The sequence below is a fragment of the Heptranchias perlo genome, chromosome 5, assembly GCF_035084215.1.
Source record: "Heptranchias perlo isolate sHepPer1 chromosome 5, sHepPer1.hap1, whole genome shotgun sequence".
Classification (NCBI taxonomy): Eukaryota; Metazoa; Chordata; class Chondrichthyes; order Hexanchiformes; family Hexanchidae; genus Heptranchias; species Heptranchias perlo.
Genome location: NC_090329.1, coordinates 62,782,751 through 62,810,225, shown reverse-complemented (window position 1 = coordinate 62,810,225; position 27,475 = coordinate 62,782,751). Strand labels below are relative to the sequence as shown.

The 27,475-nt window shown below is 42.2% G+C and overlaps 1 protein-coding gene across 2 annotated transcripts in view; it reads left to right on the top strand.

Moving 5' to 3' along the window:
- supt3h (SPT3 homolog, SAGA and STAGA complex component) overlaps positions 1-27,475 on the top strand; it is a 424,528-nt gene that overhangs the window by 312,801 nt on the left and 84,252 nt on the right. For both annotated transcript variants that reach the window (XM_067984482.1, XM_067984481.1), the window contains exons 4-6: positions 10,463-10,549; positions 12,218-12,311; positions 17,403-17,536. In XM_067984482.1, the coding sequence (XP_067840583.1) occupies positions 10,463-10,549; positions 12,218-12,311; positions 17,403-17,536 (315 nt within the window). The remainder of the gene's footprint in view (positions 1-10,462; positions 10,550-12,217; positions 12,312-17,402; positions 17,537-27,475) is intronic.

Genomic DNA, 27,475 nt, shown 5'->3' with positions numbered 1-27,475 from the left:
TAGGGATCCAAGTGCCTATGTTATTAACAAAAAGGTTAATGGGATGCTGGGCTTTTTCACAAGTAGTATAGAATATAAAAGCAAGGAAATACTAAAGTTACACAGAGTGCTGGTTAGACAAGAACTGGAAATAATGCTCAAGGTGTGATCTGACCAGACCATTTCAGAGTCTGACCATGACTTCCTCTGAATTGTATTCTATTGATTTGACTTCATGGATCAACATTTTATTGGCTTTATTGATTGCTGCTCTGCATTGGTTGGTCATTTTATGCTTCAAGTCTTGTAAGACTCCTAGATCTTTTTAAACTTCATCCTTGGCTATTCATTTTCCTTCCAATGTGTAGCATTTTACATGTGTCTGCCACTGTTCTACCCACTTGCATCTTTTGTCCAACTCATTTTGCAATTTCTGAGCTGCCTCCTCCAATTCCACTGACCCCTCCTAATTTGGTGGCATCTGCAAATTTGACCAATTTGCATTAGGTTTCTGAGTCAAAATCAAGGATGTAAATTAGAAACAATAATGGTCCCAACATTGATCCCTGGTTGGAAAATTCTGCACAGTATACGCCTGAATTTCCAGAGTAGTTATACTCTGAATGGAAGTAAGGTTGGTTCTGTGGAAGAGTGGAGGGATTTTGGGGTTTGCAGGACATTAAAGACAGCACTTCAGGTTGATTTTATCACAAAAGGTATAGAATATAACAGCCAGGAAGTAGTAATGAGCCGATATAATCTCTTAGAAAGAGATAGAGTACGATGTGCAGTATTGGGCCCCACACTATAGGGAGAATATTGATGCTTTAGAGACAATACATCGCAGATTCACTAGGATGGTGCCTGTATAAGGAAATCCAAATACAACAACAACAATTTGCAGTATATAGAGCCTTTAAAGTAGCAAAATCAGACAAAAATCAACACCAAGCTAAAGAAGGAGATAATAGGAGATGGTTGAAGAGGTGGGTTTTAAGGAGGGTCTTGTAGTTGAAGGAGAGGTGGTGAGGTGTAGGGAGGGAATTCCAGAAGTTCGGTCCTAGACGGAGGAAGACACAGCCACCATGGTGGGGCGAAGGGATTTTGGGATGCACAAGGGGCCAGAGTTGGAGGAATGTAAAAGTTGTCAGAGAGTTGTAGGACCGGAGAAGGTTACCGAGACGGAGAGAGGTGAAGCCATGAACGAATTTGAACACAAGAATGAGAATTTTAAATTTGGGTTGTTGGGGGATTGAGAGCCAATATATGTCAGCAAGCAGAAATGATGGGTTAGTGGGACTTGGTAGGGGAGAGGATACCGGCAGCCAAGTTTTAGATGAGATGAAGTTTATGGACAGTAGATGATAGGAGGGAGGCCAGAAGAACAATAGAATAACGGAGCAAATAAATGCGCGGATAAGGTTTTTACAGCAGATGGGTTGAAGTGGAGACCGGTGATGTTACAGAGGTGGAAGTAGGCGGTCTTTGTGATGGAGAGGATGTGGGGTTGGAAACTCAGCTCGGGGTCATGTAACACCATCCAGGACAAAGCAGCCCGCTTGATTGGCACCCTATCCACCACCCTAAACATTCCCTTCACCACCGGCGCACCATGGCTGCAGTGTGAATCATCTATAGGATACAATGCAACAACTCCTCAAGGCTTCTTCAACACCATCTCCCAAACCCCCGACCTCTACCACCTAGAAGGACAAGGGCAGCAGGTACATGGGAACACCACCACCTGCACGTTCCTCTCCAAGTCACGCACCATCCCAACTTGGAAATATATCGCCGTTCCTTCATTGTCGCTGGGTCAAAATCCTGGAACTCCCTTCCTAACAGCACAGTGGGAGAACTGTCACCACACGGACTGCAGTGGTTCAAGAAGGCGGCTCACCACCACCTTCTCAAGGGCAATTAGGGATGGGCAATAAATGCCGGCCTCGCCAGCGACGCCCACATCCCATGAACGAATTTTTTAAAAACCACCACCTTCTCAAGGGCAATTAGGGATGGGCAATAAATGCTGGCTTGCCAGTGATGCCCACATCCCATGAATGAATTTAAAAAAAGAAAGAACTAACTTGCATTTATACAGCACCTTTCATAACTTCAGAATGTCCCAAAGCACTTCACAGCCAATGAAGTATTTTTTGAAGTGGTGTCACTGTTGTAATGTAGGGAAATGTGAGAGCCAATTTGTGCCTAGCAAGATCCCACAAACAGAAATGAGATAAATGACCTGATAATCTGTATATTTTGGTGATGTTGGTTGAGGGAAAATATTGGCAAGGACACTGGGAAAACTCCCCTGCTCATCTTCGAATAATGCCAGGGATCTTTTATATCTACCAGAGAGAGCAGATGGGGCCCTGATTTAACTTCTCATTCAAAAGTACAGCACTGTCAAGTGAGCCTGAATTATGCACTCAACTCTCGGAGTGAGGCTTAAAATCACAGCCTTTGACTCGGAGGCGAGAGAGCTACCATTGAGCCGAACCTGCCACTGAGTCGGACGCCGAGGTTGAGAACAGTCTAGTTCAATCTGAAACAGTGGCCAGGGAGGGGCTTGGCAAGGGTACGGAGTTTATGGTATAGGTCGAAAACGATGGCTTTGGTCTTCCCAATGTTTAATTGGAGAAAATATAAAGAAAGACTTCAATAATTGGGTCTTTTTTCATTCGAATAATGGGGTGATATGAAAGAAGTGTTTAAAGTTATGAAAGGATTGGACAGGGTAGATAGAAGCAGACTGTTTCCATTAGTTGAGGGGTCAAGAACAAGGGGCCATTGGTACAATATTAAATGTAAGAGATTTCGAACAGAGGACAGGAGATGCATCTTTACATGGAGAATTGTGAGGATGTGGAATTCACTTTCAGGATTAGTGGTTGAGGCATAAACTAGGCCAACATTCAAGATTAGACTGGATAAATGGATGAAGGAAACGGATTGAAGGGAACAGGGTGGGTAAATGTGATTAGAACTATTTGCTTGCGTGGAGGATAAATGGCGACTCGGACTGATTGGGATGAATAGCTCTTTCTGTGTTGTAACTTCTATGTATTTCTCCAAGTTGGAGGTAGCCTGGAACTATTAGACTGCGATAACAGCTGTACTTATACCATGAATGCAGCATATAGTAGGAGTCAATCAATCAATTCAAACTGGAATGAAGCAGGGTCTCATACAAGTTAGGTCTCATACAAGTTAGATCTCATAGAGCCCTAACAAACAAAGCAAGGGTTTAAAAATTACTGAGATTCAAGTAATGGATCTGAAACTTCCTAGAAATCGAAGCCCAGCAGGATTGCACCCGTGTGTTGGTTCACAAATGTGAGAGAGGCCAGCAATTACTCCAGTGTGTAATAGGAATTGTGAGACACCATCAATTAAGATACTCTGGGATATTTTAGAATGTTTTACTAACCAAAATGATCACAACCTTTGTTAGGTCCTAAAGTTTTGTACTTTTCATACGCGTCATTGACTTTACTGCAGTAGTCAGCTTACATGCACCATTCGTTCCTGTCAAATTGCATAGTTTATTCTGGCCATGTTCCTTATCTGAGCAGGATTCAGACTCCTGGCCCTGTGATTTCTGTGCGTCATTTCTTGTATTTAGTGTAGTTACATGGCTATGGGGTGTAATTGAAAATTCTCCTGTGCGTTCTTTATGAATACCCTGTTTTGCTTACACAGTAACTGCCTATCCTGAAAAACTGGGAACACATCCAGATTTAAAACCTGTGTGTGTTTTAAAAGAAACCTTAAATCGACAGTATCCTTTGTTAGCAGCCCTACCCAGAGTATAATTAACCCTTTCCGAACTGTAGTAACATATACCATATAAAAGCAAATAGTAAAATTCACATTGTCCATCATGAAAGACTGTGTTTTCAATATCGATGAGTTCCAACTTCACTATTATTTGTATGTATGCTTTGCAATATTCATTAAAGTTTTGTAATAGTCTAGTGTATAAAATATTACATAGAAGTAGTACTGCTACTCAAAACTTGAACCTGAAACAAGTTGATATTTTTGCCATCAAAGAATGAAGAGGAAAAGGAAATATCAGTGTTCAAAAAGGAGGAAAGGTTAAATTATTGTTACTGTCAACAAATTGACAGGTGACTTAAAAATGCTTGTCACAGCTTCAGCATACACAGTGGTTGGAAATAAACTTTTCATCTTTCCAAGTTGCTTAACCTCTGGATGTAAAACTGTTAATTTACAATAATTGACACACACCTTTTTTTTTAGCAGTAGGACAGAAGAGAGTTGCACAGTTTTGATTCTACATATTCGGCCAAATCTTAAAGTACGGCGGTACCTTTCTTGTTCCTTTTTTGTGAACACTGTGATCTTTGCAGATAGGTTGAGTGAAGTGCTCTGAGACAAAAATCAACCATCTTCCCCACTGACCAGAAAATCAAACTCGCCCACACCCCACCGAGACAAAATCAGACCCTCCACTGAGACACATATTGGACCCTCAACTTCCCCTTTCCCCTCCCTTTGTCTGATCTCCCTCCCTTATCCTTCAATCCCTCTCCCTTCCTCTATCCCTCTTCCCTCCCTCTATCCCTCTTCCCTCCCTCTATCCCTCTTCCCTCCCTCTATCCCTCTTCCCTCCCTCTATTCCCTATCCATCCCTGTCCCCTCCTCTATCCCTCATCTCTCCCCCTCCCCTCCTCCTCTCCCCACCGTTAATTCCCAATTACCCTTTACATCCCCTCACCATCCATCCCTTTCCTCTCCTCCTCTACCTCCACTCACCTCTCCTCCCTTCCCCATCCTCATCCCCCTCCCCTCCGCTCTCTTCCCATCTCTTTGCTCTCCTTCCCCCTCTGTCTCCTTTTTCCCTCCGTCCCTTCCTATTCCCCTGCCCTCCTATTCCCCTGCCCTCCTATTCCCCTGCCCTCCTATTCCCCTGCCCTCCTATTCCCCTGCCCTCCTATTTCCCTGCCCTCCTATTTCCCTGCCCTCCTATTCCCCTGCCCTCCTATTCCCCTGCCCTCCTATTCCCCTGCCCTCCTATTCATGTGATTCAGTGTGATTGGTTAAGGGGACACACAGTTGCTTGCCCTGTTCACACAGGTCCCAGATGCCCTGAGGAGGGCACTGCGCTGGATTGAGGACCCGATGAGAAGAACTTGCCATGAGAAAGCCCATGAAAAATCTATGGTCAAGTGCGAGTCTACCGAACGGCAGGCGCCGTGCGTTCGCTGCTTGCAGGAAAATCCGACCCCAAGAGTTTGTAGCGCAGTTCAACTCAAACTTCCACCTAATCTTCCATTTCAAGAGAAGCTAAAAAATTTTGGGAATGGCACTGGATGCCAGGAGAGGTCCCAACTCCAAGTCATTCATCTAACCAGTAAATATCAATCTTCCTAAATTTGTTGTAAACGATTTGCCATTTAGCAAAGCAGAAAATGTATTTATCATTCTTTTGTTTCCGTGCTCCAGATTATTGATTCTTGTCCTTTTGGTTTTAGATGTGGTTTAATTATTTATTTAGCTCACTCAGTTTCTTTGTTACTCATTCTCCTTGTTACTTTCTCTCTCTGAAATGTTTTCATTCAGATTGATTCTAGTTTTGTTATTTTTAGCCAACCTTTCTTCTACTGTGACATGGAAGAATCTTGTTCTTACTTTCAAAATATCTTCCTTGTTTACTTCCTCCTGGTCCTATCATGTCTCCTGATCATATTTTCCTGCTTTCTGTCTCTCAGTTTTCTATTCACTGCCCAAGCTTTTTCTCACATTCTCCTCTTTCCACTTATTGTTCCAGACCTCTGTGTTGAACTGCCCTTCATCCCTGTATTTCCATCCAGGCTTCTGACTTACTTTGCTTCTGAATTAAATATATTTAGATTTTTAAAAATAAATTAATTTATTATTTGTAAGTCTCTTCTGCAGCCTTTCAAATATTCCTACAGCAAGTGGTTCAGCTCCATCCCTCTTAACTAGACCTGGTGTCCCAACCCTGTGAACTTTTCAACTTGGGTTTCTACCATCTTTCTAGTTGTCTTTTCCCGTGTTGATGCTATACACATTTGACACTGTGGAAGGCAGAGCTCAGAGAAAACCTTGTGCAGATACTATAGTGCAATAGGAAATCACAGTACAGTGCCGCAAGGGAGTCTGGATCAGCGTTGCCTTTGATAGCATTGAACAAACTAAGTATAACAGTTGAGTATGGAAAAGGGAAGGTTCAAAGAAATCCCAGATGAATCAGTTCACAAGCCAGGGAAAGAGACTGGGGAGAAGAGAGGGCTAAGCAACAGCGCAAAAACAATGATTATTCACTACACGATACTGGGGGAATAAAGCTTTTTTTTAAAAAAAATCACAACTTATCATGAAGTCAGTTGCTCAGATGGTTCCTGGACAGCCACGAGCCTGATACTAGGGGCTCAATTTTGAAATGGTGGCGAGTTGGCAGCAGGGTGGGGGGAGGGGGATGGTGGTGAAGGTGCGCGTGGTGAACCCGAATTAAGAAAACTTACTGTTTCCAACGCGATCGCAAGGTAATTGATGGTGATTAAAGTTCTTTCCGGGTTTCACGCCCAGCAGCTAGCCTGATTGACAGGCTGGCTGCCGACAGGAGCTGCGACGCGAGGGGGGAGTGAGAGAAAGAGTGTGAGACGTCATCCAGCGCTGGAACGGAAGATCGGGGTGGGGGGGGGCGGAAAGAGTGGAAGATTGGGGGATGAGGAGAGTTGAAGATCAGGGGGGAGGGGGGACATTGGAGGGGTGAAGAGGGGGACATCGGGGGGATATTGGGGGGGAAGAGGGGGAGATTGGAGAGGGAGACATCGGGGGCTGAGAGGGACATCAGAAAGGGAGACATCGGAGCAGGGTGGAAAGGTAGGTTGATTTTGTGTTTTAACTTTGTGCAATGAAAGTTATTTGTTATTAAATTTGTTAATTTATTTTGTTTCTTTTTGCTTGATCCGGCCCTTCACGTCTGGTTTCACCAGGCGTGAATCAGAAGCCGTGGGAATGCCACCCAGGTAAGTTTAAAAATCGTTCTAACTACCTAATATATCACAAGTAAAGCGCCTTAAGTACCTCAATAAGGTACATTTGGTTCTTAACTATCATCGCAACCAATGGATCAGATCAAAGCTCTGCAGTCCTGCCACATCCAGTCGTGGATGGTGGTGGACAATTAAACAACTAACGGGAGGAGGAGGCTCTGCAAACATCCCCGTCCTCAATGATGGCGGAGTCCAGCACGTGAGTGCAAAAGACAAGGCTGAAGCGTTTGCAACCATCTTCAGCCAGAAGTGCTGAGTGGATGATCCATCTCGGCCTCCTCCCGATATCCCCACCATCACAGAAGCCAGTCTTCAGCCAATTCGATTCACTCCACGTGATATCAAGAAACGGCTGAGTGCACTGGATACAGCAAAGGCTATGGGCCCCAACAACATCCCAGCTGTAGTGCTGAAGGCTTGTGCTCCAGAACTAGCCGCGCCTCTAGCCAAACTGTTCCAGTACAGCTACTACACTGGCATCTACCCGACAATGTGGAAAATTGCCCAGGTATGTCCTGTCCACAAAAAGCAGGACAAATCCAATCCGGCCAATTACCGCCCCATCAGTCTACTCTCAATCATCAGCAAAGTGATGGAAGGTGTCGTCGACAATGCTATCAAACGGCACTTACTCACCAATAACCTGCTCACCAATGCTCACTTTGGGTTCCGCTAGGACCACTCGGCTCCAGACCTCATTACAGCCTTGGTCCAAACATGGACAAAAGAGCTGAATTCCAGAGGTGAGGTGAGAGTGACTGCCCTTGACATCAAGGCAGCATTTGATCGAGTGTGGCACCAAGGAGCCCGAGTAAAATTGAAGTCAATGGGAATCAGAGGGAAAACTCTCCAGTGGCTGGAGTCATACCTAGCACAAAGGAAGATGGTAGTGGTTGTTGGAGGCCAATCATCACAGCCCCAGGGCATTGCTGCAGGAGTTCCTCAAGGCAATGTCCTAGGCCCAACCATCTTCAACTGCTTCATCAATGACCTTCCCTCCATCATAAGGTCAGAAATCGGGATGTTCGCTGATGATTGCACAGTGTTCATTTCCATTCGCAACCTCTCAAATAATGAAGCAGTCCGAGCCCGCATGCAGCTTGGGCTTGGGCTGATAAGTGGCAAGTAACATTCGCACCAGACAAGTGCCAGGCAATGACCATCTCCAACAAGAGAGAGTCTAACCACCTCCCCTTGACATTCAACGGCATTACCATCGCCGAATCCCCCACCATCAACATCCTGGGGGTCACCATTGACCAGAAACTTAACTGGGCCAGCCATATAAATGCTGTGGCTACAAGAGCAGGTCAGAGGCTGGGTATTCTGCAGCGAGTGACTCACCTCCTGATTCCCCAAAGCCTTTCCACCATCTACAAAGCACAAGTCAGGAGTGTGAGGGAATACCTCTCCACTTGCCTGGATGAGTGCAGCTCCAACAACACTCAAGAAACTCGACACCATCCAGGACAAAGCAGCCAGCTTGATTGGCACCCCATCCACCATCCTAAACATTCACTCCCTTCACCACCGGCGCACAGTGGCTACAGTGTGTACCATCCACAGGATGCACTGCAGCAACTCGCCAAGGCTTCTTCGACAGCACCTCCCAAACCCGTGACCTCCACCACACAGAAGGACAAGAGCAGCAGATACATGGGAACAACACCACCTGCATGTACCACTCCAAGTCACACACCATCCCAACTTGGAAATATATTGCCGTTCCTTTATCGCGCTGGGTCAAAATCCTGGAACTTTCTTCCTAACAGCACTGTGGGAGAACCTTCACCACATGGACCGCAGCGGTTCAAGAAGGCAGCTCACCACCACCTTCTCAGGGGCAATTAGGGATGGGCAATAAATTCCGGCCTCGCCAGCGACGCCCACATCTCATGAACGAATAAAAAAACTCCAGCCAGCTTCAATTGCCAGCGGGACTTCCAGACTCGGGACGCCCGCGCACACACAGGTGCGTCTGTGGAAAACTCGGAAGTCGGCGGGTTGGAGCCGGCTTCAGAACCCGCTCTGCATTTCTGCAATTTTCACAGCCCCCCTGCCCCAACACTCCCGCAATTTAAGTTTAAAATTGAGCCCCAGGTGTTTATTGCAAGTGCAGGCTGTCTTAGAGAATCCATGATGATTGCCATCCCTGAATTCTAGGTTTGCTATTTTGAGTTCTCATAGAAGATTGAGCTAGTAAAATCAGGCAACAAACTCGCAGAATCATGGGGTAATTTGCCCATGAGTATGTCTAGGAAAAAGTTGAAGTGCATCATGAAAGAAAATCTTATTCTTAAAACAAAATTTGAAATGGAAGTGCCCTTCCTGTCTTCCTCTGTGGAAATGGTTTTGCATTGGTAAAAATAGTTGCCTTAGAAAATAAAACCCTAACTTATATAATTAGAGGTTCGAGGATTTCTTGACATTCACCTGAGGAAGGAGGAAGCCTCTGAAAGCTTGTGAATTTTAAAATAAAATTGTTGGACTATAACTTGGTGTTGTAAAATTGTTTACAATTAACTTATATAAAATTGTGCTTTGAAATGACAGTGCTGAATAGATTATCCTGTTAGAGAGAGAGTGACACCTGTTTCTGCTCAGAGGAATGATGTATGTCAATAAAGCTTGTTATTAAAACACTAAAAATGGTACATAATGGTTCAGCATATTAAGGTGATATCTGCTTTGATATTTCCTTGAAAAAGAAATAAACCAAACTCTACAATTAATCAATTTTAAGCTCTAGAGTGCCAAAATATTCAACATGTTCGCATCAAAATGTTTTTCTGCATCTGTGTTGAAAAGTTTTTGTGGATATTTGTTTATTTTAAATAAGTGGCAGTTTTGATGGGACAATGGGTAAATTTAGTGCAAATGGTATAGAACCCTGGTCTACCATTTCAGCCACAAAACGAAAATGAACATACTATATGGGAATATAATAACCAGAAGCAGTTTGAAAAGTGTTTGTTTGCGTGAGACCTTGGACAAAGGTCCAACATTATGATTTATTGACTGGATCTTGTGCCCACTGCATCGGCCACAAAGGAAAAATGTCCCTTTTCTGTGAATATTAGAAACAGCTACTGTTGTTTTTTTTTCACTACTGAATAGACTGAATTCAAATGCTGGCCAGCATGGGAGTTGAATTAATAATGTTCTTATTCAACTCGGGCATTGAATGAAAGTTGTAGCTCTTCTGTACAAGTCGGGTTAAATTTCATAAAATTATTTTCAGGTGTGTTAACTTTTTTAAAAAAAATTTGAACATAGAGTTGTATATCCTACCATGGAATGCAATATAGGTTTATGTTATGCCTTCACTTTAAGTTTTAGTTGCACATTATTACTAATATAGTTAGATTATCTCATCACAAAATCTTTTGCATATGATCTGTAAGTAACATTTTTTTGTATGTTTCCCTTAGTTACACCAAGCAGCTGAAATCTCACAAGTTAGAGGAGCTCGAGTCATAGCAGCAGAAGATATTCTGTTTCTGATGCGGAAGGACAAGGTACATCAAGTATTTTAACTGATGAATCCCTTCAAACCAGGTTACAAGTACTGTAGACCCAGATCAGTATTAATAATGTGAAATGTTTATTTTGAAAATTAGTGGGATTGTTTTGTGTCTTAAAATGTGCTCTTCACAAAGATAAGTACTGATGAGAGAGGCCATTCAGGCTATCTAATTCATCCTTCCTTCGAAATACATGGTCCCCTCATTGCAGCATCCAACTGCCTCCTGAGTGAGTTTTTGTCTCCACATTTCACCTAGAACACCATTCCATGTATTAATCACTCTTTGTGTGACAACGTGCTCTTACTGAGCTCCTCCCCTCCCCTTCCCCCACAATAGCTTATTAGGTAAAAGCACTGGCCAAAGTAGCACTGAGCCTTCCAGAATAGGAAAGTTCCAGATTCCTGTTATATACTGAGTTAGGTGACCTCAGCTGGGACAACAGCAGAAGAGCTTCAATTGGCATCAGCAACCCTGGATTAACGAGGGGTTAAAAAAAACCAGTGGTCCTACCCTCACCCTTCCCTCCCCCCATTGTTATGCAGTGACCCCTTATGGAAAGTTCATGCGTTTGGATATTGGATGAGACCAGGATTGTGCTTAGCTGTGATGCTCCCCTCCTAAACAAATAGCCTCCTATCACTCACTATTTAGGCTCACACATAATGAATTATCTCTTGGAGGGTGGAGGGAATACAGGACTGCCACCAGTACCATGGAATCAGCACCTTCAAGAGTGGAGGAGAAATAGAAAAATTAAAAACTTTAAAATGTATTGCTCTGGTGAATGCCTTTTGTGGCATTTAGCTTTTGGAAATATTAAGATATCTTATAACAGTTTATGTCTTTTAAAATGTATATTTTTTGTGAATTAATATTGATTTGAGACTCCAAACTAATCATATTTGGGAACCTTGGTAGCCATTAGAGAAAAAAAGTCTTTACATTTTTGTAGCTGAGTGGATTTGAACACAGCAGTTGAGTTGAATTGATAGTCCTCTCTGTTGTAACCCAATGTGTTTCTAATCCAGCCGCAAAACATGCTTAAAGGAGAGGGAAATTGTAGGCAGAGTATTTTATCTTCAAAATACTTCCCAATATCTATGTGGAAAAAAGCATAGTCAGGAATATATTTGCTACCTTGAGAAAAAAATCTTCAAATTTGTTGCCCAACAGAGACCTGTCATTTAGGGTCTCCTTTTTTCCACACTTCGTCTGGTGATATTACTGATGGGCATGGTGGCAGCTGCCTGCATCTTACAGCAGCTGTGCTCTTTTCAGTGAGGGTTGCAACTTCAAAAGAATCTGGAAACTCATCCAGAACTACTTGATTCAGGGAAAACAAGCGACCAGATGGGATGAAAGAGTAAGAGAATCGGCAAGAAGAGATGATTGAATTCTAATGCTTGCAACGTGCTTGTAACAAGCTCCGAGAGGTTTGTTTATAGAGAAGATCCTAATATTGGAAAACTAGCATTTTTGTGTTATTAAATAAAATCTTGTAGCATGCTCTGTAAGGGTTGATGTGATAGGTTTCCTATTTAGGACGTATCAGTTGTGATGTATTTTTAATATGTTGGAAATTAGGGAGACAGATAGAGACTGCAGCACTTTAACGTAAGGCAGCTTTTCTGTTCATTTATTATATATCTTTATTTGCAGAGAAAATTACGGCGATTGCTAAGGTATATGAGTTTTCGGGATTTCAAGTCCAAAATCATTAAGGGTGTTGAAGACGAAGATGTTATTGAAGCAGGTACTTGAAGAAGAGATGGTCTTATCAGAATTAAATAAACAATATGCAGCCATGAGTATTAGTGCTTGACTTCAAATTTCTGAAGGCACTAAAATGTGGGCGTTTATGAAACTGAAAGTCAATCCTGATGAGACAGCAATGGATAAATGTAGAAAGTTAAAAAGTTAACGGAAAACACGAAATAAAAATGGAAGAAATTAAGTTTACAAGGAGAGAGGATCCACAGGTGGACCTCACCATATGTTGATGCTACTGGAACTTGTTCTTTAAAATATAACTGGTATGGAATATTTATCTAATTCAATATGCATCACTTGTTTTTGTATTTACATATACCTCGATTTATGTGCCTGATATTAATCTGAGGTAATCATAACCGGAATTGAAAATATACATTTCAGACTCGGGCCGTAAGAATTTACAAAGAAATCATTCTCAGTTACACCGCACACATTGGTTTACGAGTCTCGTGTGCCACTGCTGGAATTATTTTTCAGTGTTATTGTGCGTGTCTCAACATCCCCCCCCCCCCCAAACTGCACTCCTTCGTTTACCTATTTACTGATGGTTAATTCTTGCGGACTGTTGTCGAGCCTTCTTTCTCCTGGCTTATTATTTTGTTGCATGCATTTAGTTTTCATTAGCTGTCTCCCTCTCATTATCCCCGTGCTAGTTCTCTGTCCTGGTGTTCCTTTCCCCCTACTGCTGTCCATTTTGCTTTCTCTCTTATAGAATTCCCTAACGTGAATGATGGGATCTGTACACACAGACTCAAATGATACTGGCTTCTGCTGGAATGAAGCAGCATTGGTATCTGACTGCTAGCCAACACTCTTCAGAACATCATCAAATACCTTAAAAAAAACATCAGGATGAAATCCATTTATTGTTTAAAGTCAAAGACAATAGAATGTGTAAATAGAATAAATAAAATATAGACCCAGAAAGCATTGAATTAGGAAAAATAAACATTTTTAAAAGAAACTGAAATAGCTAGCTAGAAATTAGCTAGACACAGAAGTCCAGAAATTCCGATGAATAGCGGGGCAGACTTGAAGTGAAGGGGAAAGAAATTGGAGCAGAACATGTTTCTGCCACTTCGCTGCCGCAGGATCTTCCGATGGAGGGGGTGAGTGTGTCTTCTGCCTCTCCCCCCACCCCCACATCCTGACATCACTTTTGGGGCGATTCTGAGCTCCCCTGGAAATCCTGCCATTTAAGCCACCCATATAGCCAGCAATAAGTACAACTGCTGGAAGCAGCCATATTAGCTGAGCAGGGCTGTACACGGGCCCCATGTTATCGTATTCAAACAGTAGTTGGTCCCAGAGGCATTGAGAAAGCTTTAGGACAGCATTTTGGAGCATTTCCAATCTTCAGCTGTACTGGCTTGTGGACCACGCAGAAAGAGTGGCAGAGAGCCACTCCAACATCCCTTGGGTCCGTGGGGTGATCCCTACAGTAGAGATAGCACTAGTGCCCACCCCTAATATGTAAATGGCTCCGTCCTGAGAATTTGAGAGGGAGTCATGGTGAGGACAAATGGGCAGCAAGCAGCTTTGCCCACCAGATCTCTGGTGGCAGCAACGTGCTGCCAGAATTTCTAGGCTAAATTGTTCAGTTTACATTAGTACTCACTTTCTCATTATGAATAATTATATATTCACATTGTTGCAGTAATAAACTGAAAGACGTGAATTTTATGGTCCTATACACCTCTGCAGCATTTGATACAATCGAACATACCGTGCTCACCCAAAATCTCTCCTCTGTCGTCCAGCTGTGTGGGACTGCCCTCATATGGTCCTGTTCCGATATGTTTCAATGCAGCCAGCAATGGCTTCACTTTCCATCCCACACAGTTATTTCCAGGTTCCCCCAAAAGATATAACCTCCCCTCAAAGCCTGATTCTCTGCTACCTCCTCACTTTACCCGGAATCTCTGCCATCTCCTCTCACAAGACCACACGATAATTACGGATGAGGAAGGCCATTTGCATCCTCCTGTTTCATCCATTCAGAGAGACCCTAAACCCTCCCCCCTTCCCCCCCCTGCAATGTAGAATCCACTAGTCTTGTGATTGATAGTGGATTTTTCCTTCCACTACTGTATATTGAAGTTTATTCCAATGTTGATCACTCTTTGTGTGAAGAAGAATTTCCTAATAACTGTCCTAAAAGTACGCATTTGTCATTTGACCCTGCGTCCCTTAGTTCTACTCCCTCGCTTTAATTATAAGTAGTATTCCAGATTCGATTTTTCTATACCCGTAACAAACTTCTATACATCTATAAGATCACCTCTCAGATGCCGACTTTTCAGGTTAAAAGGCCCAAATTTCTCCAGTCTTTTCTTATAACTAATATCAATGACACTGGGAATTAGCCTTGTGATCATTTTTTACCCTGCCTCTAGCACTTAAATATGTCTCTTGTTTCTTGGTAAACAAAAGTGAATGCATTATTCAAGATGTGGTCTGACCAGAGCTCTGTACAGTTTGGTCATTGCCTCCTCTGACTTATATTCTATTACCCAGTTCAACATCCTATTAGCTTTGTTGATTACTGCTGTGCACTGGTTGAACATGTTTAGCATTGAGTCTGCCAAAACTCCTAGGTCTCTTTCAGCTTCATCCTTAGCTGTTTCAACACCATGCATGGAGTACACAAGTTGTCTATTTTTTTCTTCCAATTTGTAGCACTTTACATTTGTCTGCGTTAAATGTCATCTCCCATTGTTCTGCCCACTTACATATCTTGTCCAACTCATTCTGTAATTTCTGGGCTGTCTCCTGATTCCGCTGCCCCTTCTGGTTTGGCATCATCTGCAAATTTGCCCACTTTGCATTAAATTTCTGAATCCAGGTCATTTATGTAAATTAGAATCTCTGGTGGTCCCATTTTTCATGGAATCGAAGTGAGACTAATGGGTCTCGAGTTGCCTGTTTTGTCACTCCCTTTGAATATGGGTACCACATTAACCTGTTTCCAATCTTCTGGTACCTCCCCAGTGGCTCCCTCATAATGATTGTTAGTGCTTCGCAAATCTCTTCCCTAGTCTTTTTCAGCACTTTGGGATAAATACCATCTATTCCTGTGGATTTATTTGTTTTGAGCCAGATTAAGACTTCCACCCCATTTATAGTGAAATCAATGGTTATACTTGGAAAATCTCTGTTCAGAGAGAGCATGTTGCTCATGTCTTCCCTGTGAATCCTTGGAAGTGGTAATTCAGAATATTTACTATTTTATACTTATACTCAGTTTCAAGTCTTGTTGCATCTTTTATAGTTTTTACCTGACCTCTGACTGCCTTCTTACTGAAATACTTTTTTTTAATGTTATGTTTAGCTGCAGTTGCTAAGCATTTTTCAAGTCTCTCTTTGCCTCTCTAATCAACTTTTTAGCATGCTTCAGCAATTTCTTGTATTCATCCCAGTGGACCCCTTTGTTAATGGTATGATTTATATCAATGAGTGTTAGTTGTATTCAGGTAGTAGGTATCAGTTGGGGTCTCTCTTGTATCCTTTTTATAGGAGAGATTATCTAGGATGTGGTGTGTGTGTAAGGGGAATCTCTATAAACAAAGGCTTGGAAACAACTCAAGACCAAGCTCTAGTATTCCATCTTTCACCACATGGCTATCCAATTATAACACCCTTCTCCTTGTTCCCTGCAAGATTTGTACATGCAGACTTTATCTCACTTTTAATTTGTTTTGGCTGAACATGTTGGTTTTTGGAATATATTTATCATGCATGCTCAGAATTATACATTTAAAGGTGTTCCATTTGTCTTCTATTGAAATGTTGTTGAACAATCTCTATTCTGCTCACTTACATATTTTGTCCAACTCATTCTGTAATTTCTGAGCTGGCTCTCTATGCTTTAGTTTTCCCCTCATTGCATTGAATTTAGCCCTTTTAAAATTATGTACCGAGCTTCTGGCCTTGGGTAATTCTGACTCCTAAATCACCTCTCTCTTTCTGCCCAATTGTTAATACTTTATCATTTCCTCACCCCACTCAGAGTCATTGCCTCCTCTTTCTGCCAGAGTCCCCAATTTTCTGCATCCTCTTCTCATTGTGATCGGGAGAGGGTGGGAGGTGATCGGGAGGGAGGCAAGCCGGAGCCGCCAATGGACTTTGGCACAGCAGTGGAGCCGGGAGGAGTACTCCTGCTCATTCCAGCTCCACATTTAGGTAAACAATTTGTTAACAAATTAACCTTTTTAGTGGTGGCCTCCAGCGGTCTCTTTAAGGACCACTGGTTACGTCACATGTACACTCTGTTTTCCTGAACACAGCCGGCCAAGTGCTAGTTGCGTTCAGGACAGACCAATTTTGCAATGGGGGCCTCAATCAGGCATTAGGCCCCTTATTTGCATATGCAAATAAGGGGCCTGTTTCAGGCACGGGACCCAGGGTGCCCTTTTTCCTGTCTTTACCAATATAGTGGGCAGCGCACTTCCAGCGCAGACTTTGCACACACATGCTGCCTGCTATATTAGATGCTTTGGTGCCCGTTTTGCACCTGAAAAATGGGCACAGCACCATTGAATTTTTAGGCCAATATTTTCTTTCAATAGCTTAAAAAAAACACTTCCCTTAACTTTAATAGACTTGATTCTAAAATATTATGCCCACAAATGAATGTTAGCTTTGCTCTGCGTGTAGCCTGACCTGGGAACGCCTGATACTGGCACTGTGTGGCAAAAGTGGAAAGAATTGTTCCATTCCCCAGTCCTTCCATTCATCATCTTAAACATAAAACATAACCAAAATATGATTTGTTTTGTTTTAAACTTTAAGAACAGGTTTTCAACTGTTGTTGAAAGATATAAATAAGACAAAAATGGTGCTGTTGCTTTAAATTCTTCTCCCTGTGGCAGTTGGAAATATTGCTGTGCTTGTAGTCTCTCATTACTGATCTTTGTTTTAAAAGATGGGTGGGAACTCATTAAAAATATATTCTTGCTTTACTGAAGTCTGCATAGCAGGTGAAAATAAATCCCAGGCTCATCTGTGCTACAGATGTGCAGGAATTTACATTAGTAACTTTTCTTCCTTCCCTTTTTTCGCCCACACATAGACAAATCCAGCAGCAGTATAAACAAACGCCAGAAACTCTACCAAGAATTCCTCAGTTCCATTGACCAAACAGGGGAGCTGCTGGGCTTGCTTGAGGAGGATGATGCTGATGAAGTCAAACAGGAGCGGCTGGAGGTGGGTGGAGCAGGCATTGTTGACCACAGGGATTCAGTGTGCCAGAATTAGTCTGTTCACATTGATAAATTCTGATGTTGTGAAAAATCTGAGGTTTTACCAACATCTGTTTTCCTGACATTTTATCAGAGTAAGATGATTACATTGCGAATTGGACTAAACATGTGTTTTCCCTGGCATCTTGCTTTCACACTGCATTTTTTTTAAAAACCATACAATACTATTTTACTGTGAGTTTTCTAATAGGTCTGCACCTTAATAAAAACTTTCTGAAGTTAAAGCCATGTTCACAGAAGAAATTGCTTCCCTGACATCTTGGGGTCAAACTGCTACTTGACTCCAGGATGTTGCGAAAATAAATATCCAAATGTGTTTTTTGTGTATGAACATCCTTGGAAATAGGAGTTTCCTGGCTTAGCTGCTGATCATTATTTAAAAATTTGTTGGTTGCGGCTGTGGAAATTGTAGATAATCAAGGACTTACTTTTTTTCTTTCAGTGGCTATGCCCTTCATTTAGGTTTAGGCCTGAAGGAAATCTCTCTAGGAGTATTGGGAGCTATTACTACAATAAAATGAGTTTGTTCGGGTAGCTGGAATCAAAACTCCACTGTAGTATGCTTAGATTCTGAGTGCTTTGGGTTAGTAAATCATGGTGGGGTATAGTTTATAACCATACTGTGCATTGTATCCTCAATTAACCAAATCCCCATTATCCACGTACATGATTAACTTGTCACATTTATGTAGGGATTTGTGGCAAGTTGAGAGAGCAGTGGGAGTCAGGGCTAGGAGACCTGAAGAGGTCAGCGGCAGGTCAGGAGACCAGCAGGGCTGGATGAATTTACCTCATCCTGATTTGCAGCAATTCCATAAGTCTATCCTTGGCCTCTCCCATCCTACCTCTACAACCACCTTCAGCCCTACATGGCAGCGCACACCTTCTGCTTTTCTGATGCTTCTTTGCACCTCCTCTTCCACCCTCCTACACCAATCCATCTCAGTATGGTGGTAAAGCCTTCAACAGTTTGGGCCCTAGACTCTGAAACGATATGTAAATTTCTCTGCCTTGTTATTTTTCTCTCTACCTTCCGAATACTCCTCAAAACCTACCTCTTCAACCATGCGTTTTGTCCATAATTAGTTTCTTGCTACTGCTCAGCACCTCTCTAAAGTGCCATGAGAAGCTTACTATGTTAAAGGCACTATATAAATAAAAGTTGTTGTTTCTAGTGTAACGTCAGAGCTATTATTGACCTCAGAAACTCAACCTGCTTGTAAAACTGTTTGATGTGGCAGTTGTACCACTTGAACATGGGAGGAGGGAGGTTACTGTTGAATTCAGGTAATTTGTTCTCAAATTCTAAAAATGAAATCCAACCACAATCAGTTTTGCTGTTCAACCCAGACAGATTTTTTTCAGAAAAATCTTATTCTTTTCTTATGCTGGTACACCTCCTATTCCTGGTATATATAAGTAGCCTGGAATCACAGTGTTAAGGCCAGGTAATTAAATGTATAGGTGACACCAAACTGTGGACTCAGAAGAGGCAATCAAGATCTTATGAAGAGAACTATACAGGGTTAATATTTGGGCTGATCACTGGCAAATGAAGGTCAATATAAATAATGCAAAGCATTGTTTATTAGAAGTAAAAAAAAAAGAGGCGTATATACTCCATGGGTTGGATAGAACTGAGATAGTTGCTGGGGAGGGGGAAGGAATCGGTGGATAGGGAGCTGAATTTCCAATGGGAGCTAAAGACAGTGGCTTCAGTCTTCCCATGTTTGAGCTGGAGGAAGTTGTGCCTGCTCCAAGGCTGCATATCAGAGATGGAATCTGATGGAACAAAGGGAGTCAGGAGAGATGACGGAGAAATAGAGCTGGGTGTTATCTGCATACATGTGAAAGCTGATCTCCTACCTACAAGTGATGTCACCAATAAATGAGGGTGAGGAGGGAGCCAAGGATTGATTCTTGGAGACTCAAGAGATGACAGTGCAGGGAAGTGATGAGAAGTATTGTTGAAGATTCACTGCCTGCATTCGGATAGGTAGGAATGGAAGTGTGCCAGGGCAGTCCCACAAAGCTGGATGACGGAGTGAATGTTGGAGGAGAATGGCATAGTCAACTATGTGAAAAGATGCTGGGAGGTCAAGGAAAATCAGAGTGCGATGCTGTGAGCAGAGCAGAAACCAGAATGGAGGGATTCAATCAGACAGTTACAGGCGAGATGGGCATGGAGCTAGGGATGGTGACATGTGTACGGACCTTGGAGAGGAAAGGGAGATTGGAGATGAGGCAGCAATTGGCAAGGGATGAAGTGTCGAGGGTGGGTTTTTTGAGATGGGGCATGATAACCGCAGTTTTCCAGGGAAGAGAGATAATGCCTACAAACCACAGATAGTCAGCTAAAATGTGACCAGGAAGTAGTTGAATGACCAGGAGTTGATTGGGAAGGGAATCATAGGCAAGATGAGCTTGGAAAGGACATGGAGGAGAAGGGCTGCAGACTGATGGGGATTCAGAGCTCGAATGGGTGGAAGACTTGGGGCACAGTGGCCTAGAGGCAAGGGGAGAGGAAAGAAAGGATGCAGCGGAGGCTGTTCATGGGTCACCTTGATCATGGTGACGAGACACAATGTGCAACCACCCTCCCAACTGAAAATGAGGACTTACCTGGATTTCTGTGAGAAACAATGTATGCTTCAGCAAGTAAGCTGTGACAGATGTGTGCTGCATTACCATCATCCATGCATATTCCACTCCCGACTTTGCTATGGGCACTGCCCCATTAAGTCGACTGATCTGCATGATAGCAGACCCAATGGCAACAATGAGAATTACAAAGCCATTGTCAACCACATTCTCCATGCAATTCTGAAGCCTGCCCAAGGCAGAAGAGAAAGTCTGTGGTGCATTGGAGCTCAAAGCCTTTATGGCAGCAATCTGAGCATTCATGGGTAGATGCTACAACTACCATTAGAGACTCTGCCATGGTGGAGGCAGTTGGTACAGATGTCCCTGGAGATAGGAATAGGAACATAGGAACAGGAGTAGGCCATTCAGCCCCTCGTGCCTGCTCCGCCATTTGATAAGATCATGGCTGATCTGTGATCTAACTCCATATACCTGCCTTTGGCCCATATCCCTTAATACCTTTGGTTGCCAAAAAGCTATCAATCTCACATTTAAATTTAGCAATTGAGCTAGCATCAATTGCCGTTTGCGGAAGAGAGTTCCAAACTTCTACCGCCCTTTGTGTGTAGAAATGTTTTCCAGTCTCGCTCCTGAAAGGTCTGGCTCTAATTTTTAAACTGTGTCCCCTACTCCTAGAATCCCCAACCAGCGGAAATAGTTTCTCTCTATCCACCCTATCCGTTCCCCTTAATATCTTATAAACTTCGATCAGATCACCCCTTATCCTTCTAAACTCTAGAGAATACAACCCCAGTTTGTGTAATCTCTCCTCGTAACTTAACCCTTGAAGTCCGGGTATCATTCTAGTAAACCTACGCTGCAGTTCCTCCAAGGCCAATATGTCCTTCCGAAGGTGCGGTGCCCAGAACTGCTCACAGTACTCCAGGTGCGGTCTAACCAGGGTTTTGTATAGCTGCAGCATAACCTCTGCCCCCTTGTACTCTAGTCCTCCAGATATAAAGTCCAACATTCCATTTGCCGCCTTGATTATTTTCTGCACCTGTTCATGACACTTCAATGGTCTATGTAACTGAACCCCAAGTCCCTTTGGACATCCACTGTTTTTAACTTTTTACCATTTAGAAAGTACCCTGTTCTATCCTTTTTTGGTCCAAAGTGGATGACCTCACATTTGTCTACATTGAATTCCATTTGCCACAGTTTTGCCCATTTACCTAATCTATCAATATCCCTTTGTAATGTTATGTTTTCATCTACACTGCTTACAATGCCACCAATCTTTGTGTCATCGGCAAACTTAGATATGAGACTTTCTATGCCTTCATCTAAGTCATTAATAAATATTGTGAATAATTGAGGCCCCAAGACAGATCCCTGCAGGACTCCACTAGTCACATCCTGCCAATGTGAATACCTACCCATTATCCCTACTCTCTGTCACCTTTCGCTCAGCCAACTTCCTAACCAAGTCCGTACTTTTCCCTCGATTCCATGGGCTTCTATCTTAGCTAACAGTCTCTTATGTGGGACTTTATCAAATGCCTTCTGGAAGTCCATATAAATAACATCCATTGACATTTCCCTGACCACTACTACAGTCACCTCTTCAAAAAATTCAATCAGGTTTGTCAGGCACGACCTACCTTACACAAATCCATGCTGGCTCTCTCTGATTAACTGAAAATTCTCGAGGTGTTCAGTCACCTTATCCTTAATTATAGACTCCAGCATTTTCCCCACAACAGATGTTCGGCTAACTGGTCTATAATTCCCTGGTTTCCCTCTCTCTCCTTTCTTAAAAAGCGGAGTGACGTGCAATTTTCCAATCTCGAGGGACAGTTTCTGAATCTAGAGAACTTTGAAAGATTATAGTTAGGGCATCTGCAATGTGCTCACCTACTTCCTTTAAAACCCTGGGATGGAAACCATCTGGTCCTGGGGATTTGTCACTCTTTAGTGCTATTATTTTCTTCATTACTGTTGTTTTACTTATGTTAATTTTATTGAGTCCCTGTCCCCGATTCAATATTAGTTTTCTTGGGATTTCCGGCATGCTATCCTCTTTTTCTACTGTAAATACTGATGCAAAGTAATTATTCAACATGTCCACCATTTCTCCATTGTCAATGACAGTATCCCCACTTTCAGTTTTTAAGGGGCCAACACTGCTCCTGACCACCCTCTTTTTCCTAATATAACTATAAAAGTTCTTTGTATTGGTTTTGATATCCCTTGCAAGTTTCTTTTCATACTCTCTTTTTGTAGCTCTTACTATCTGTTTTGTGACCCTTTGTTGATCTTTGTATCTTTCCCATTCGCCAGGATCTGTGCCATTTTTTGCCTTTTTGTATGCCCTTTCCTTATGTCTTAAACTGTCCCTTACCTCTTTAGTTGTCCGTGGCTTTTTTTTTGGCAAGTAGAGTTCTTGCCCCTCAGGGGTATAAACCGGTTCTGTATCTCGTTAAATGTTTCTTTAAACATTTCCCACTGATCATCAGTCGTTTTACCCATTAACAGATTTGCCCAGTTTACTGTGGACAGTCTCTGTCTCATCCCATTGAAGTTGGCCTTAACCAAGTCTAGAATCTTAGCAGCCGACTCACTTTTTTCCCTTTCATACACTACATTGAACTCGATCATGTTATGATCACTATTGGATAGATGTTCATGCTGTTAACTAAATCTGGTTCATTATTCATTACTAAATCTAGTATGGCTTGCCCCTTTGTTACCTCTTGGACATACTGCTGTGGAAAACTATCCTGGACACGCTCAAGAAATTCGCTACCTTTCTGACAGTTGTTAGTCTGCTTTTCCCAATCTATGTGAAGGTTAAAGTCCCCCATTAAGACAACTATGCCTTTGTTACACGCTTGTATAATCTCTGCATTTATACAATCTAGCACTTCAGAGCTGTTGCCAGGGGTCCTATACACAACTCCCACTATAGTCTTAGATCCTTTCCTATTTCTCAATTCAACCCATAAGGTCTCTGTTGTCTGCTTACCTCTCGTTATATCCTCCTTTATCACTGAAGTGATTTCATCTCTAATCACTAAGGCTACTCCTCCCCCTCTTCCATTTTCCCTATCTTTCCTATAGACCTTGTAACCTGATATATTTAGTTCCCAATCCTGACCATCCTGCAGCCATGTCTCAGTAATAGCTATCATGTCATACCCTCCAATTTGAATTTGAACCTGTAGTTCCTTATACTCCATGCGTTTGTATATAGAACTCTTAGTTGGACCACACACCCTAGCCTGTCCTTCAGCTTTGATGCTGGGTTAATCGCTTTACACCTTCTAGTTTTCACTTTATCTGTAGTGCCTAAAGTACACTTTCTTTCTGCTGCTGTATGCTTTTCCCTTTCACTTGTTCTTGAACAACTATTTGTGCTATTTTTATTGTAAATTTCCCCTGGGTCCTCCCCTCTCTTGCTGCTTTCAACTTTACTCTCTTCTGACTCCCCGCTCAGGTTACCACCCCCCTGCCACTCTAGTTTAAACCCTCCCCAACAGCAGTAGCAACCCCCCCTGCGAGGATATTAGTCCTGGATCTGTTGAGGTGCAACCTGTCCGGCTTGTACAGGTCCCACCTTCCCCAGAATTGGTCCCAATTCCTCAGGAATCTAAATCCCACCCTCCTGCACCAACCCTCCAGCCACGCATTCATCTGGTCTGTTCTCCTATTCCTATACTCACTAGCACGTGGCACTGGGAGTAATCCTGAGATTACTACCCTTGAAGCCCTGCTTTTTAACTTATTTCCTAACTCCTTATATTCTGCTGGCAGAAAAGTCGGCATTTTTCACAAGAAAAGATGGCATTTTTCACTCCGATTGGGCATTGCCAACTAATTAGATCAGTTGGAAGACTGGTGACTATCCGTTCCGATCAGAGTGTTATTTTAAAGTCTCCATTAAAATAGTAGACAGAGTAATGTCCACTAAGCATTAAGCGCTCTCTGATATCACCAACAGTGATTTGCAGCCTTGTGTATTTTAAAGTTATAAAAACAGAAAATATTTAAAACGTACAGCAAGGTTGAAAAGACAGGTCACATCCAAACACTAACCTTGCATTACAAGTCACTTATTAGTTTTGTTTCAATTGTGTTGACTTGCCCTTATGCCTCTTGAACCTACTTGAAAATAAAAATTGTTTACTTGACATAGGTAAATTAGCATACCCTCAATCACTCACCTGCCTTCAGGCTGCCAGGGGGTCCGGGACGCGGACAGATACAATAGTGAGCCAGTTTTATCTTGTGATTGTAGAATGCATTGCTGATTGGGATTATTGAAGGGACATGTTGTAAAAGCTTTAAGTTCACTGTTTAATAGGATGTATTCCACAAAAGGAAATATAACCTGTAAAGGTGCATTGAAGTTCCTACAATTACATTTATTTTCAAATTTAAAATACCTGTAACCTTTCCAGGATAAATTATTTTTGGCCTGAAAATGTTACAGTAGACTCCAAAATGCTGGAATATGCAGCACATAAAGTGTAAAAAAAAATCAAACTTTTCTGGGGGAGCATGCCCACAGACTCTCTAGAAAATAAATCTCCTGCCTTCAGCAATCATGTCCTCCTCCAATAATTGCAAGATCCCATCGGTGCTGCAAATTGCACTTCTGTGTACTTTGGATTTCCCCCTGCAATGAAAGTTATTGAATTCTGAAGTTGAAAACCTTCAACTTAAATTATGGCAATGCATTTTCAGTCTAACCCTTTCTCTTCATGTGTCATTAGAGCTTTATTCACAGCTGATTTTTGAGCCATCAATTTTTGTGTAGCTATTGGTCAGCTTTTAGTTTTTAGAGTGGTATGTATGCTTCTTATTCCCCCAAAGCCCTGCTTCCCTCAGTGGCCTCTCTGTCAAGGATCTCCTAGGCCGAGTCATCAAGGGTGGTCGGAAGAATGAGGTTGTGTGGGGTTTATGTCCTCCCATATGAGTTTTTTTTCTCTCTCGTTGTAGACTGTCTTCTCCTGGAAACAAAATAGGAGCGAAATTATTGTCAAGTGTGGATAACTGTGTGTGTGTCATTACATGAACAGTTAAAGTAGATGGAAGGATTTATCATGGAAGAATAATTTAAGGTCATGAGGGAAGGAGTACTTACAGGGGATTGTATGCAGTAAATTGTACCTTGCTGCATAATGGGCATTAATGAGAAGCATTCAAAGGATTGTAAGACTGAGTGAGGGGGAGATAACTGTAGGTGACATGCATGCTTATCCTAAGGGGGTTGGAATTCAAAAATGAAGAAATGATACTTCAGGTGTACAGAGTCTTGATCAGACCCAATCTGGAGTACTGCGTTAATTTTAGGGCACCAAAGCTCGGAAAAGATATGTTGGCCTTGGAGGAGGTACGATGCAGATTCACCAGAATAATCCTAAGGTTTAAAGAGTTAAATTATGAATACAGGTTGCACAAACTTGGGTTGTATTCCCTTGAGTTTAGAAGATTGAGGGATGACTTAATCGAAGTATTTAAAATGATTAAGGGATTCGAAGGTTGGATATAGAAGTGGGGGAATCCAGAACACGGGCATAATCTTAAAATTTAGGAGTGAAATCAGGAAATACTTTTTCACTCAAAGGGTAATGGAAATCTGGAACTCGCTCCCCCAAAAAGGCTGTGGGTGCTATTTGTAGCTTTCAAGACTGAGATCGATAGATTTTTGATAGTTAAGGGTTTCAAGAGATATGGAACAAAGGCAGGTAAATGGGTTTGAGGTACAGATTAGTCATGCTGTAATTGAATGGTGGAATAGGGTGAAGGGGCTGAATGGTCTACTCCTGTTCTTCTGCTTAGTACACAGCATTAATGTCATTAAATGTTTTTATAGCCTGCAAGCAAGTGCACTGAGTTGTGCAGTAGGCACACTTGATCCAACCTCCTGCCAGACACCCCGAGCTGCTTATTTGCAGAACTGCTGAAAGAGAATCTCCTCCTTCAAGCACACTTAATCCAATAAGATCTCTATTGCCTCATCTGAAAATCGGGACCCTTGTTTCTAGAACATCTCGATGGAAGACATCCTTTTAATTTCCTATACTTCACCACCACTTCAGCCTGCCTGCCGTTATATTTAGAGTTTTGTCCATTTTTAGACAAGCCAAGCACAGAGAAAGAAATTATATATTCCCCACCTTAGTTTCCATGGAGAAACATTTCAGGATAAGTCAGCAGAGAAGCATTATTGCTGGAAACCCATTTTACCCTGTCCTGAAAGTCAAATGGAAAATTTTCTAATCAAAACTAAAATACTGCTAAAATAAATTTGCAGCAGCAATCTGGTGCATGAGCTTCTAATGTACTTTGAATGCCTTTACATGTAATTTTTGTATGTATGAATCAATATGAGGATAAACTTTGTGATTCTTCATTCTTGACGTAGAGTCTCACTCGACAAGAGCGTGCCTCAGTGAATTGGCTGCAGAAGTTGTGGCAGTCTCAATTTAATGCTGATTAAAATTAATCACTGCCACAAATTAGCTGAGGTAACTTCCCCCCATTCCCCGTTCTATGTTCTTGTTCAACGAGGCTCCCTGCCAGGAGCAGAGCCTTGTAAAATGTACCTTCTCCTTCCCAAATGCAGGGAGAAGGGTGGGGGTGGGGGGGGCTTATAATATTGGTGAAATTGAGTGTTAGAGCCAAACCAAGTACTTTATGATTTGCTTTAAATACACTTGAATCAATTCAAGCATGTTGTAATCCTTTTACAAAATCAAAGGCAGCCCATGGGCAGGAAATGTTTCATTACAGATTGTAGCCCCCAGTCCTCGTGCCATCTGCAATAAATTCAGACGCAAGGTTTTTGAAGTCTAAGTGGTAGTGAATAAGTAATAGCAGACAATGTATGCAAACTGTCTGCAGCCAGCAGGAAACAGCTTCCCACTGAGGTGGACAAACGAAAGAGAGGTGAGCATTAAATTCATATTTTCTTTTAATATGTTAGGAAAATTATGTTAGTGTTTCAAAGTCCACTGTAGAAGTATGGTTTTAATGCCTAATAAATCTGAAAAACACGGTAGGCAAAAAATTCCAGTTGGAATGTTGGACTATTAAAAGTGTTGAGTGATTGGATAGTGTTCTTTGTATTTTAAGCAAATAAGAACGGCAAACAAAGAAACAAGACTTATGTAGGTAGCATTTTGTGGTAGAGTGAAATCTCACCATCAAAGGTCCCAATGCTACATACTTGCCGTATCCTCTCACCCGTTGTGCATCAGCTAAATATTGGCACGGCCAAACCCATACTGCT